Source organism: Aquarana catesbeiana, linkage group LG02 (genome assembly GCF_042186555.1).
Source record: "Aquarana catesbeiana isolate 2022-GZ linkage group LG02, ASM4218655v1, whole genome shotgun sequence".
Taxonomy (NCBI): Eukaryota; Metazoa; Chordata; class Amphibia; order Anura; family Ranidae; genus Aquarana; species Aquarana catesbeiana.
In genome coordinates, this window is record NC_133325.1 from 98,353,301 (window position 1) to 98,368,759 (window position 15,459).

General features: G+C 43.2%; 1 protein-coding gene across 1 annotated transcript in view; it reads right to left on the minus strand.

The window, feature by feature from the left end:
* Positions 1-2,219: 2,219 nt before the first annotated feature.
* The window catches only part of COG6 (component of oligomeric golgi complex 6), a 206,333-nt gene continuing 193,093 nt past the window's right edge, over positions 2,220-15,459 (minus strand). Inside the window, exon 19 of the mRNA XM_073613271.1 lies at positions 2,220-2,434. Coding sequence (XP_073469372.1) covers positions 2,287-2,434 — 148 coding nt within the window. The 3' untranslated portion in view covers positions 2,220-2,286. The remainder of the gene's footprint in view (positions 2,435-15,459) is intronic.

Here is a 15,459-nt window from a genome sequence, read left to right on the forward strand (position 1 = left end):
GTGTTGTTGCTGACCATGTCCATCCCTTTATGACTACAGTGTACCCATCTTCTGATGGCTCCTTCCAGCAGGATAATGCACCATGTCACAAAGCTCCAATCATCTCACCACTGGTTTCTTGAGCGTGACAATGAGGTCACTGTACTCCAATGGCCTTCACAGTCACCAGATCTCAATCCAATAGAGCACCTTTGGGATGTGGTGGAACGGGATATTTGCATTATGGATGTGCAGCCGACAAATCTGTAGCAACTGCGTGATGCTATCATGTCAATATGGACCAAAATCTCTGAGGAATGTTTCCAACACCTTGTTGAATCTATGCAATGAAGAATGAAGGCAGTTCTGAAGGCAAAAGGGGGTCCAACCCGGTATTAGCAAGGTGTACATAATAAAGTGGCCGGTGAGTGTATGTGTCTAATGGTTATACTAGATGATCTTGTGTCTCTATTTCAGATTATGTAACTATGTAAATGGAAGTGGGTTACCAGATGAAAATAAAGGAAAAAACGTTTGACAAAAGAAAACAAATGCAGCTACTACATCCAAGGACTGGTAAGCTACACAATTTTACATTTTTGTTTTTGAGTTTCTGTATGTTAAAGTGTAAAAGCCTATACATAGGGTAATATGACACAGCTTAAGAAATAATTTGCCTTAGGAGCTTTTACATGACAGCACCATTCAGAAAATACAGTGATGGCTTTTTCAGTGAGAACACAAGTCATCGTGATAAATCACGACTCATGTTATTCTTGGCACAAAGGTCCTCTAGGATAATTTATACCAGTGATATTAATAGCTCTCTTTCTCCTCATCTGACTAAAAATAAGCCGTCATAAAAAAAAAAAAAAAAAAAATCCCATTGCTATGTGTATACAGTGAATGTAGTAGAAAAGCATAATTATCAACCTGAAGATTCTGTAGAAGATTTACCGTTCTTTAATTCAATAAATGCTTGTCAGAGGTCATTACTTCCTGTATTTACAAACCTAAAACACAAATTATTTGCTATAGTTGGCTCATTAAAGTTTTAGTAAGCCATACACACCATTTCTCTTTGTACACAAACACATATAACATACATCTTTTATCCAAAACTACACATTTCACAAAGAACGAAACACTTTAGGCACAGTAATTAGGACGTTTCTTTCTTGACTTCAGCTCAGTGTTTCCAACAGTCACTGATCTAGCCAAGTAGTTGGCATCTGACCGCTTTTTTTCTTTGAAAAGCACTTATGTTCTCCAAAATGGTAGGATTATCTTTAGGTTATAGCCTAAAATGTTGCCATTTGACAAGTAACAGGTTTTAAGTTTGACAAAATTTTGCATTGAAAGACACTGAACTTTGGCTGGCCTTTCTTTTGGAAGGGTCAACATCTCGGTGAAAACCTCCATTCTTTAATTAAGACAATCCAAGCAAAAAAATAATAATAAAAAAAAACTATCCTAACTTTATATTGAACCGGTTAAAAATAATGAAAAGCGTTAGGTGTCTCCCAAAAATAACCCCAAAGGAAGAAGAAAAGGAAAAAGGCAATATAATAGACAAAAATCATTATCAAAATAAATACTCAATACTTGTTACAAAAATAGAAAAAATTACCTTTATTTAAAAGACCAAAACAACCTAAATTTAGGTGGCTTAGATTATTTTGTTCTGATTAATATAATAGACAGACAATTTTGTTATTTTTGTAAAAGGTAGCAAGTGTTTATTTTGTTTATGATTGTTGTATATTTTGTTTTTTGGACACCCAAAGCTTTTATGGTGAGCATGCAACTCCTCTTCTTCCCATGACAGTGCTAATGCTTGATGATGGCCGCTCCCATGGAGCTATCACATGGGAACAAGGAGAGAGTACTAAGCACCGGCGTAAGCTGTAAGACTAAAAGTCCCCATTCATTTTGGGCCAATTTGACATGCCAAATCGGAGCCTACTGCCTGCAACGGCACTGAACGAATCGGTGCGGCGCTGCACCGATTCCCAAAAGTAGTTCCTGCACTGCTTTTGGCGACTTGGGGGGTGATTTCAATAGACATTTGTGGATTAACCTGCACAGATGTCTTTTAAATCGCCCCCTGAACTTGCACTGAAATGCGGGTTGACATCATGTGATTTCAGCTGAACTCGCACGATTTCAAACCTGCCCTCCTTGTGAACAAGGAATAAATGATTACAAAGGAATGCAAACATATGAAACACACATTCAACTGATATTATTAAGATTTATTGATATCATAAAATAAACAATATAACCAATAAAAGTAGTAAAGCATATTTATGACAAAAGATTCTGAACTTGTTGTGGAGATCTTTGTAGAATGCTTGTTGGCTCTTTGTAACTATTTGCGGGATTCATGACAGCCTCGTAAATTTCACTGTAAGCTCGGCATACCAGCTCTGTGGACTGCTTAATTACCTGTTCTCTGAAAAAAAAAAAAAAATTATATATATAAAATAAATTACCGGTTGAGCAGAAATACAGAATGGAAAGTTAGTGGATATTTGGAGAAGGTGACATAGGAATGACCACCTATTTTTTCTCTGCTATATTAGAGACTACTTAAACTACATTTAGAGCCTAAATTTTTTTTTTTTTTTAGTTTTGGTGAGAATGTGGAAGAGTTAGAATCTGTCAGTTTTTTCCCTCATGAAACGACCCCCCCCCCTTTAAATGTTCTGGTAACAACTGCCACTGAGACAGAAAGTGATAGGAAATCCAACATTTTATAGTTGTCACCAGAACAGCAGCTGAGGAGGAATAGTCAAATGGAGATACCTTTTCTGGTGACAGCTAGAAAGGGAATTCTCATTTTCAAAACAAAAAAGGTTTTTAACTATCTCCCACTTTATCCAAAACTGAAAAAGATACACTTTAACAGGTAAAAAGTACATTAATCAACATAACAACTAAGGCCTCATGCACACGAGATGTTGTTAAACGCGCGTTCAGAGGCAGTTGGACACTTTTTTCATCTGCCCCTAAACCCATTCAATGTTATCCTATGTGTCCATGTACACAGTCTCGTTTTTTTGGCATTTTTAGGCAGTTGCGTTTAACTTCGTTTTTCCAGAAGCAAAAGTTTTCCACGTTTCAGACGCCAAACGCAGCTAAACGCCGGTACCGCGTTTAGCCGCGTTTGCGTTTATAAGCGTTTTTAAAGGAACATTTTACGACCCGACCTTGAGGCCCCATATCTCGGGGCCACTTGATGCTAGGAACCCTAAATGTTGGTGTGCAAACTAGCACTACAACATATCCATATTTGGGGTTCCTAGCACCAAGTGGCCCCGAGATACGGGGCCCCAAAGTTGTGTCACAAAATGTCATTCTCTGCTGCAGAAAAGTGCTTGACATTTTGTGACCTGAATTGGGGCCCCATATCTTGGGGCCACTTGGTGCTAGAAACCCCAAATTGTGCTAACACAATTGGACTAACACTATAACATATCCAAATTTGGGGTTCCTAGCACCAAGTGGCCCTGAGATATGGGGCCCCAAAATCGGGTCACAAAATGTCATTCTCTGCTGCAGAAGTGTTTGACATTTTGCGACTCGAATTTGGGGCCCCATATCTCGGGGCCACTTAGTGCTAGGAACCCGAAATTTGGTGCGCTAACACAATTGGACTAACACTATAACATATCCAAATTTGGGGTTCCTAGCCCTAAGTGGCCCTGAGATATGGGGCCCCAAAGTTAGGTCACAAAATGTCATTCTCTGCTGAAGTGCTTGACATTTTGCGACCCGACTTTGGGGCCCCATATCTCGGAGTCACTTAGTGCTAGGAACCCCAAGTGGCCCCGAGATATGGGGCCCCAAAGTCAGGTCGGAAAATGTCATTCTCTGCTCTGCAGACGCTTCTAGAGGCAAACGCGGCATGCAAACGTGGCTAAACGGGCATTTCTAAACGCCGGTTTCAGCTTTTAAGAACATGTGTTCAGCAGAGTTTGCACCGGCGTCTCGTGTGCATGAGGCCTTACATACTAAAGAAGGAATGGTTGTGGTTCTTTCCCCATGACCAAGCAGTCAAAAGACCGCACACTTGAAGAAGCCAATTAGCTCTCTTTTCTTAAAGTAGCTCATGCCTGAAAATGCAAGGTCCACTCATTTGGAAGCTCCTCAAATAAAATACAGTAAATAAAAGCTAAAATATCAAACCATAAAAAATATGAAAAATGAAACCGTATGAATAAAAAATAAGTACATCAGTTCTTTGGAAGCTTCTGAAGAATTCTTGAAGGTGCTGGTGATATCACCATTCCTCTTGGTTGACTGTTGGAAGAGCAAGGTACTCAAAATCCAGGGATAAGGTGCTCTAGCACAATGTGAAAGTACATTTTTGTGGAATTTTAAGTACCCAGCTCTCTTAGGAGGTAGCAGTGAGGCTTAGTAATATCACCAGAGCCCTTTGAAAGTGGTCGTAAGCGGGGATCTGAGCTATTTGTTTTTTTGTCTTTAAAGAGGGGGGCTTCTTTTTAATGTTTTTATTTTTATTTTTTTTATGGGCTTTTTTTTTGTCTTCATGAGACGGGAGGCTCCCAGAGAAGTAGAGCCCAAATGGTTTTCTAGTTTTGAATGGAATGTGGTAGTGTTAGATCCTCTGTCTATTTTTATTACTTTGTCCCCTGCAGAGTCCCTCTCACTGTTGGTCCTACTGACCATTGTCTACAGTAGGGGAAGTGATGGAAAATCTAAATTTTTGAGTTTCCACAAAAAGAGGAAATGAAGAGCAATCAACCAGTGGGAACACCTATTCTGGCGACAACTGTCTAAGAGGAGATATCCTCTTGTTTTGGAGCAAAAAAGTTAAAAACCCGTTCCTACTCTACAGTACTGAAATATAAAGAAAAAAAGTTTTGGCTTAACATACAGTAATAGTGTTAGTGCCAGCTTCCTAACCTAATTTCCTCCTAGTTTCTGGAACAACATGTCACATGATTCCTAGCCTCTATTTCCTGTACTTTGTTGGGACCATATAGGTCAGACGGTCTTAACAAGGCGGGATTGTAATACTCCTTCCCACAACAATCCTCATGCCGACAAGATTACGTAAGCAAAGACGCACTGAGAACTACATGGGGGCAGTGAGGGAACCAGTCCCCGTGCACATAACATAACGTTTGGGGAAATGTTGTCCATCTCCAGGACAGGAAATAATAATGAAATGGCAAGAAAATATAACTCTGAAAAAGGATAACACTGCATATAGCACAAATACATTTTCATGGAATACACAGTGCAATTAGGTATACTGCCAAATATACTGTTACATTTTAAATTATGGCCACAGTTGCGCTTTAAATCACATAATATAATCAACCAAAAATAAATCTCACATCATGCAAACAAAAATTTGCCTGTCAACTGGTGCTGTCAATCAGTGTGCTGTAGCCACACACACACATAGTAAACGATTTAATGAGGTCCTGGAGGGCACAATGGCATTACAATACAAAGAGATAAAATGTGTTATTTATATATTATAATATGTGTTTAACCGTTCCAGGTTTTAAAACATTTTTTTTATTTCCATTAGACCAGACTTCTTCAAATGCTATAAAGAATATAATATCCCTTTTCCTAATAAGAACATTTTTTTTAGGTAACACAAGTAATTATCTACTATCGGAGGATAGGAGTTGAAGGCCGTTGCATTGCAGGCACTGTACAGCACTGTCAAGGCATTGAAAGAGTAACGAGTCATGAAAGAAAATGTCAGCTTCTGGGTAACAATGACTCACTGTAGGATGACGACCTTCACTTTATGGCAAAGCACATTGGGAATGTGTTAGAAAAAGAAATCCTGTATACAACTAATTATTGAATCTAATGCAAAAAGAAGCCAATAAAATATAAATGAAATACAGAGCTTTGTAAAATTCAACTAAAGAAAAAGCTGTACCAGAGTGAAAAGGAAATAAATAATTTAAGTAGCATTTGTTCCACAAAAAATGGAGATAAACACAATAAATAAAGTGTTTAGGCTGCTTATATTCTCTCTTTTCTAGTTTATGTACACAAATGGAAGGTCATGACCTGCACTTCATACAACCCAGGACCTTTGTCAATGAGGATTTGTTTGCGTAGGAACTGCTTCTCTCACCATACAATGCTATCAGAATGTAAAACAGACTGAAGCAGGCCAAATGCAGGTCAGAAGGGGGTAACTGCAGGTCAAATGCACCCATCAATGAATTTTGAACGACCTCGGGAAGCGTTTTAGGCCTCATTCACATGGCTATCCAGAGCCATACACTTCCCAGATCATTGCAGAAATACACTTATCTAGGTGTTTTTATTTGTCAAAATACAACAGAAATGTCCTGGTCTCCTCACCACTCCAGCTGCTTGCAGATGAATGCAGAGAGCAGTGACACATGATGGTCACAGGAAGGGTAGAGGACAGTGTCATTGATACAGTCTGTGACTGATAGCCTGTCTTCCACTTTTCTTTGCTGTGTGAGAGGTAAGATGGCAGCACCCAACAATGGAATAACTGGGACCAAGAACAGACTTTATTGACGGACTTTGAATTTGTGACTTGATATAAGCTGTCTATAGAGCTGCACGATTAATCGTTAAGAACCAAATCGCAATCTTTTTCCCTTCCCGATCTTCAAAACAGCATGTTATGATTCTTTCTAACAAGTGCAGAGAGTTCTCACAGCTGGAACAAAAAAAAAAAAAATCCAGGCAGACTGCCATGTTTTATCACAATACTGGAATAAGTAGAAACAAAGTATATTTTCGTTCTTTTATCAAAGGAAAAAACTCCGGCGTGTAAATGAGGGAAGTTTAACCATTTAAAGACCAAAACTTTTCTGGCATTTGTTGCTTACAAGTAAAACTCCTTATTTTCTGCTAGAAAATTACTTGGAACACCCAAACATTATATATTTTTTTTTTTAGCAGACACCCTAGAGCTGTGATAGCGAACCTTGTTCAAAGTTCCACAGTGAGTATAACAAATCATGCAACTAACACTTTAATTCTTCGCAGCATAGATTCAACGAGGTATTGGAAACATTGAAAAGTAAAAAATGCAGCGCTAAAGAAATATAACCACCCAAAGCTTCCTTTGGGGTGGAGTATTCACTAAAGTGAACTTATGAATAATAATATAACTAGATATATAATAATGTGCTATAAGAGTGCTCATTACATGTGAAAAACTGATACAAACATAGCATAATCGCATGGACGCATATAGTCCATCTATAAACTACACATGAAGTGTTTATCAGACCAGGGTGCTCAGCTGAGATAATAAACCTATAATGGATATTCTCAGTAGCTCATAAAAGCAATCAATATAGTCTTTTGGAAATAAAAGGTGCAATCCTTCTTATGCCGTGTACACACGACCGATTTTGCCGTCGGAATGAACTCCAAAGGTATCTCAGACGGAATTCAAGCGGTCTTGCCTACACACGGTCAAACCATAGTCCGACCAAAGTCCGACCGTCCAGAACGCGGTGACGTACAACACTTACGATGGGACTAGAAAACGGAAGTTCAATAGCCAGTAGCCAATAGCTTCCGTCTCATACTTGCTTCAGAGCATGCGTCGTTTTTGGTCCGTCGGAACAGCATACAGACGAGCGGTTTTCCCGATAGGAATTGGTTCCATCGGAAATATTTAGAACATGTTCCATTTCTAGGTCCGTCAGAATTTTTGAAAAAAAAAGTCAGATGAGGCCCACACAAGATCGGAAAAGACGATGAAAAGCTTCCGTGGGACTTTTTCTGTCGGACATTCCGCTCGTGTGTACGTGGCAAAAATGACAAATATGCATTGTATGGGTGACTTCACACATGACACTCTGGGATGTGCATTGTAAGGGTGACTTCACACATGACACTCTGGGATGTGCATCAAACATCAAGGGAAGGGGATGGGTACTCTTACCCCAAAGCGTGGACACACACGCCGTACGGCGTTGGATCAATCAAGCATAAAACGTTCATCCAAAATGAATCCTCCAACCAGAATTTCTACAGGCAGAGCGGTGCAAACCAGCATCAACATCCAGGGGGGTCTGTGGTCAGTAGTCACAGTATGGCTTCAAGAAGGAAGATATTTGTAGTCCTTCAATTGACAGCATAGATCATGGGAGAAAAAACAAAAAAAGGCCTCCACATTTATTCAGATAAAATGGATAAAAAATGTACAAAACATTGCTCACGATGTGTACAAACGTGATCACAGTAGTAAGATAAAAAAAAAGCGTGGTATATCGAGCCTGCCAGGCTCGATATTATTTCCAAAAGACTATATTGATTGCTTATATGAACTACTGAGAATATCCATTATAGGTTTATTACCTCAGCTGAGCACCTTAGCTGATTATGCAGCGATTATGCTATGTTTGTATAAGTTTTTCTCATTTTTCACATGTAACGAGCACTCTTATAGCACATTATTATATATCTAGTTATATTATTATTCACAAGTTCACTTTAGTGAATATTCCACCCCAAAGGAAGCTTTAGGTGGTTATATTTCTTTAACTCTGCATTTTTTTACTTTTCACAATTTTTATCATTGCTGATGATAAAAGCTGCTGTTTTTCCTATTTATATTGGGTAGCGCAACTTTGTCTTATATATTTTGTTTATTATTGGAAACATTCCTCAAAGATTTTGGCCCATATTGACATGATAGCATCACGCAGTTGCTGCAGATTTGTTGGCTGCACATCCATGATGTGAACCTTCGGTTCCACCAAGTCCCCAAGGTGCTCCTATTGGATTGAGATCTGGTGGCTGTGGAGGCCAGCTCTTGGCTGAGGAGGCTAAGCTGCCATCTGTACGCTCATGACTATATGCCTCCAAGCCAAAATCCTCTTAGAGCTGACAATACCTCAGTGCTGTGACCTAGACTTGCCTAGCTGTACCTGCAGTGGCACATAGCACTATTTTGTGTCTGGAACCAGATGCGGCCAACCGTCTTCAACAATATGTAATTACTGGGAGCCCAGCCCAAATAATTCATAGACTAGATTGCAGGGGAGGGTTTTGTGCGCAACAATGCACCAACCATGTTACAAATCCCTTCTATTCTCAATTTATAAGATGTTCTTTTTTCGGTATGGGCACAAATTTTGTTTTATACCATGAACTACATTTATCGGCCACTTTATTAAGTACACCTGACTAGTACCGGGCTGGACCCCCTCTTGCCTTCAGAACTGCCTTAAAGTGATTTAAAAGTCTTACTTTTAAAAAAATAAATAAAAATAATATGTTATACTTACCTGCTCTGTGAAGAGGCACAGAGCCGCCCAGATCCTTCTCTTCTCAGGTCCCTCTTCTGCTCTGCTGGCCCCTCCCTCCTGTTGAGTGCCTCCACAGCAAGCAGCTTGCTATGGGGGCACCCGAGCCGAGTCACAGCTCCCTGTGTCCATTCAGACACAGAGCCATGACCTCGCCCCGCCCCCTCTCTTCATTGGCTGACTGATTTTGATTGACTGACAGCAGCGGGAGCCAATGGCACTGCTGCTGTGTCTCAGCCAATCAGAAGGAAGAGTCTCAGGATGGCTGAGGGTCTCGTGGACAACGCTGGATAGAGTTGGGGCTCAAGTAAGTATTAGGGGGGCTGCTGCATACAGAAGGCGTTCATCTTAATGCATAAAATGCATAAAGATAAAAAATCTTCTGACTTTACAACCACTTTAAGTCTTCGTGGCGTAGATTCAACAAGGTGAAAACATTCCTCAGAGATTTTGGTCCACATTGACATGATAGCATAACCCAGTTGCTGCAGATTTTTTCAGTTGCACATCTAGAAAGGCGAATTTCCCGTTCCGCCACATTCCAAAGGTGCTCTATTGGATTGAGATCTGGTGACTGTGGAGGCCATTGGAGTACAGTGAACTCATTATCATGTTCAAGAAACCAGTGGTGAGATGATCACTATCCTGCTGGAAGTAGCCACCAGAAGATGGGTACACTGTTGTCATAAAGGGATAGCCATGGTCAGCAACAATATTCGGGTAGGCCCTGGCGTTTAAATGATGCTCAATTGGTACTAAGGACCCAAAATGTGGCAAGAAAATATCCTCCACACCATTACACCACCAGCATGAACTATTGATACAAGGCAGGATGGATCCATGCTTTCATGTTGTTTATGCCAAAATCTGACTATCTGAATGTTGCAGCGGAAATCAAGACTCATCAGACCAGGCAACATTTTTCCAATATCCTATTGTCCAATTTTGGTGAGCCTGTGTGAATTGTAGCCTCAGTTTCCTGTTCTTAGCTGACAGAAGTGGCACCCAGTGTGGTCTTCTGCTGCTGTAGCCCATCTGATTCAAGGTTTGATGTTTTGTGCGTTCAGAGATGGTATTCTGCATACCTTGGATTTAACAAGTGATTATTTGAGTTACTGTTGCCTTTCTAGCTTCTCAAACCAGTCTGCCCACTCTCCTCTGACATCAACAAGGCATTTTCCTCCACAATTTTCCCTTTTTTGGACCATTCTCTGTAAACCCTAGGAGATGGTTGTGCGTGAAAATCCCAGTAGATCACCAGTTTTTGAAATACTCAGACCAGCCCGTCTGGCACCAACAACCATGCCACCTTCAACAGTGGCAGCCTGTGCATTGTGGGCGCACGAGCGACGCCCCCCCATCCATGCGCGCAGCCCCTTTCAGAACATCGGGCGCATGGATTCCTATGGCGGGGGCTGGAGGGGGTAGTACTTTTTTAAGCACCCGATTAGAGTCAGAGGCTCTAATAGGCTTCAAAATAGGGTGGGCTTGGGGCACAGAGAGTGCACCCTGATCCCACCCAATTGTGTGATGATAGCGAATTAATTTTTGCTATTTTCACACTAACCTTCCTCCCCGTCAATCAGGAGGCAGGGCATCAGACCTGTTTCCTGATTGGCCAAAGCGCCAGGCCCCCCTATTGGATGCCTGGCGCTTAGGGAGTGGAACGGAGGAGACACGCTGGAGCAGAGGTCGCCGCCGCTCTGGTGCACAGTCTTGGACAGGAGCTGCTGCCTGGTGGTAAGTGCCAGAGGGTCTGTCAGAGCAGCACGCGAGTGGGGGGGGGGGGTCGGTGGGCACAGTGGCTGCATATACTGGGCACAAGTGGCTGCATTTACTGGGCACAAGTGGCTGCATATACTGGGCACAAGTGGCTGCATTTGACAGGCACAAATGGCTGCATTTGACAGGCACAAATGGCTGCATTTGGTGGGCACAGTGGCTGCATATGATGGGCACAGTGGCTGTGTTTGGTGGGCACAGTGGCTGTGTTTGGTGGGCACAGTGGCTGCACATGATCGGCACAGTGACTGTATTTGGTGTGTACAGTGGCTGCACATGACGGGCACAGTGGCTGTATTTGGTGTGCACAGTGGCTGCACATGACGGGCACAGTGGCTGTATTTGGTGGGCACAGTGGCTGCATATGATGGGCACAGTGGCTGCATATGATGGGCACAGTGGCTGCATTTGATGGGCACAGTGGCTGCATTTGATGGCCTCAGTGGCTGCATTTGATAGCCTCAGTGGCTGCATTTGATGGCCTCAGTGGCTGCATTTGATGGGCACAGTGGCTGCAATTGATGGCACAGTGGATGCATTTGATGGGCACAGTGGATGCATTTGATAGGCACAGTGAGGCTGCAATTGATGTTTTTTTTTTAAGTATTTTTGTCAGGGCTGGGCTCAGCCCTTCCATCTCTGAGCTGGCCGCTCAGCTGTCGGCTAATTGCCAGCTCCTATCTCTCCACAGTTACTCAGCTGTTGATAATATCCGGCTCGTCAGTCCTGCCTACTTAAGCCATCCAGCCCAGAGGATCTCTGCATTCGCCTTAGTCAACATCACAGAGACGCTCTCCTGCATTCCTGTTAAAAGACTTGATTGGCTGAAATCCCTTCTGGCTCCAGATCCTGCTTGCTGTTTTACTACGCTCATCTCCGGCTCCCTGACGTTTGGCTTGTCTGACTATCCATTCCGGTTCCTGAACTCTGGCTATGTTTTGACTACGTTTGTTCTATTTTCTTTTATTATTTAACAAGTGTGATTTAACTGTACTTCTGTCTCGGTCTGATTTCATGGTTTCTGACAGTAGGCGAAGGCCATTAATTCAGAAGATACAGTCAATCCAGTTGTTGGTAATATTTTTTCCAGATTGGATGAGCAAGATCACCGCATGGATCAGTTTGCCATGGCGTTACAAACGCTCCTGAGTCGCATGGCTCACCTGGAATCTCCCACTGTGGCTGCTCTGGTACAACCTGTGTTGCAGGCCGTCTCTGCTGCTGCACCAGCCTTTGTGCAGGCACCTGCCTCGAGTATTACCTCTATAAGCGGTATGTCTGGTTCTGCTCCACTTCCCTAGAGATTTGGAGGTGATCCAGTCCAATGCAGAGGCTTTCTCAACCAGATTGAGATATACTTTGAGATGCTGCCCCAGGCGTTTCCCACGGACAGAAGCAAAGTAGGTTTCGTGATATCCTTGCTTTCTGAGAGAGCCTTGGCCAAACCCTCTATGGGAGATGGAAAAAGCTGTTGTCTTGAGTTTCCCTGAGTTTGTGGCCTTCTTTAAAAGGGTATTTGACGTTCCCGCACGCTCCACTTCTGCTGCCAAGTGCCTCACGTCCATCAAAGAGAGTAGGAGAACTGTTGCCGATTACGCCATTGAATTCTGTACTCTGGCAGCAGAGGTTGCTTGGAACAATAAGGCCCTTGTGGCTGCTTTTTCTCATGGTCTCTTGGATTCCATTAAGGATGAGATAGCAGCCCGAGATATACCCATTGAGCTGGAGAAGTTGATCACATTTTCCATCCTCATTGACTCCAGACTCAGAGAAAGACTCTTTTAAGGAGCGCTTGCAGAAGCCTCCTGTATGTTTGCCTACAAGCTTTGCAGTCCGACCCGTGCCTCCCTCACCTCCCATGCCTCCTGGTACCGAGTTGGTCAGTGAAGATGAACCCATACACTTGGGCTTCACACGTCTCTCTGCGGATGAGAGAACCTTTAGGAGGAGGGAGAGATTGTGCCTTTATTGTGGCCAGGCAGGTCACTTTTTGAAGTCTTGTCCTACCCATCCAGGGAACGCCCTGAACCTTGAGGTCCTGTCATGGACAGACCTTAGGTGGCGTGGTTTTGTCCCCAGTTATCCAGAAGGATAAGCCCCTGGTTTCGGTCACCCTTTCTTGGACTGAGTCGTCCGTTGAGATACAGGCTCTAATCGACTCTGGGGCTGCAGGCCTGTTCATTGATGCTGCCTTTGTATCGAAGCACTTGATTCCGCTGCAACTGCGTGACACTCCACTTGCCATTGAGGCTCTTGACGGGAGACCCCTACAGCCTGCCCATATGATTCATCAGATGGTTCCTGTTGTCCATGGCCGTAGGGGCTCTTTACCATGAGATAATCCAATTCCAAGTTATTTCCTCATCTAGATTTCTGCTGGTTATTGGTTATCCTTGGTTACAGAGGCACAACCCCTCTTTTGACTGGCTCTGTGCTGAGGTTCTCTCCTGGTCGCCACAATGCAGTAAGACATGCTTCCAGAAGGTAGCCAAGGTCCTGTGCACCTCTTCACTCTCCTCCCTGCCTGAGGAGTACCGCAATTTTAGCGATGTCTTTGACAAAGGTCAAGCCCGTAGTTTGCCTCCACACCGGCCGTATGATTGCTCAATTTATCTTCAACTTGGTGCCATACCCCCTCGTGGCCGGGTTTACCCTTTGTCAGTCTTAGAGGATAAGGCCATGGAGGAGTATGTTGCAGACGCACTTTCTCGAGGTTTCATCCGCAAATCCTTGTCCCCTGCTGGTGCTGGGGGACAGTGGTGAACTGAGACCTTGTATTGATTATAGGGGTCTTAATCGTTTCACGATTAAGAATGCCTATCCGATTCTGTTGATTACGGAGTTATTTGACCGCCTCAAGGGAGCAACGGTTTTCACAAAACCTGATTTGAGAGGGGCATACAATCTCATGAGGATTAAGGAGGGTGACGAGTGGAAAACTGCATTTAATACTAGAACAGACCATTATGAGTACCTCATAATGCCTTTTTGGCCTTTGTAAGGCCCCGGCAGTTTTCCAGGAATTCATTAACGATGTCCTCTGAGATTTGTTGCAGTTATGTGTGGTGGTTTATCTTGCTGATATCCTCATATTTTCTAAGTCCCTGGAGAGCCACCACACAGATGTCTGTCGTGTGCTTCAGAAACTAAGAGAGAACAATCTCTATTGTAAATTGGAGAAGTGCAAGTTCCATCGTGAACAGGTTAAACTCCTGGGTTATGTAATTTCCACTGCTAGTTTTTTGATGGACCCAGAGAAACTTTCAGCAGTCCTACAGTGGCCCCGACCCGTGGGTTTGCATCCTCTGCAGTGTTTCCTGGGCTTTGCCAACTATTATCGGAAGTTTATTCGTAATGTCTCATCTCTGGTCAAGCCCCTGACTGATATGACCAGAAAGGACGGTAACCCACAGAGTTGGTCTCCGGAGTCCGTTAAGGCCTTTGAGAGTCTCAAGGCTGCCTTTGTTTTTGCTCCTGTGTTGGCCCATCCTGATCCTAAGTTACCTTTTATCCTTGAGGTTGATGCTTCTGAGACTGGTGTAGGCGCCCTTCTGTCTCAACGTCCTACCTCTGAGAGCGCTTTGCATCCTTGTCGCTACTTTTCCAAGAAATTGTCACCTGCGGAGTGCAATTACTAGACTGGTGACAGAGAGCTGTTGGTGATCATTTTAGCCCTGAAAGAATGGAGACATCTCCTCAAAGGTACCACTGTGCCAGTTCTCATTCTTACTGACCATAAGAATCTCACATTCTTGTCTGAGGCTAAAGGGAGAGATGGGCTCTTTTCTTGTCAAGTTTCAATCATATTATCTCATTCTTAACCGGTACTAAGAATGTAAGGGCTGACGCCTTGTCGCAATAATTTTCCTCCACTTCCAAGTTGGAGTCGGTTCCGGTTCCTGTGATTCTTCCTGATCGTATTCTGGCTACAGTTCGCACCAGTCTCATTTCTCGTTTGGGTGTCAAAATTCTTGCTGCTCAGGCCCATGCTCCTCCTGAGTAACCTTGTGACCGCTGCTTTGTCCCAGAGAGTCTCCATACTGCCGTGCTCCAGACTTACCATTCTCTCAAGGCTGCTGGCCACCCTGGGAAGAATCAACTCTTTTGGGCCATTTCCCAACAATTCTGGTGGCCTAGTCTACGTGCTGATAGAACTGCCCTCGTAGCTGCCTGTTCTGTGTGTGCTCAGAGTAAGACTCCACGACACCTTCCAGTGAGCCTCCTACAACTCATACCCAATGGAGATAGGCCCTGGACCCACCTGTCTACGGATTTCATTGTGGAGTTACCCAACTCCCAGGGCAACACAGTTATCCTTATGGTGGTTGACTGGTTCTCAAAGATGTGTCATTGTATTCCACTAAATAAGTTGCCCACTTCTAAGGAACTC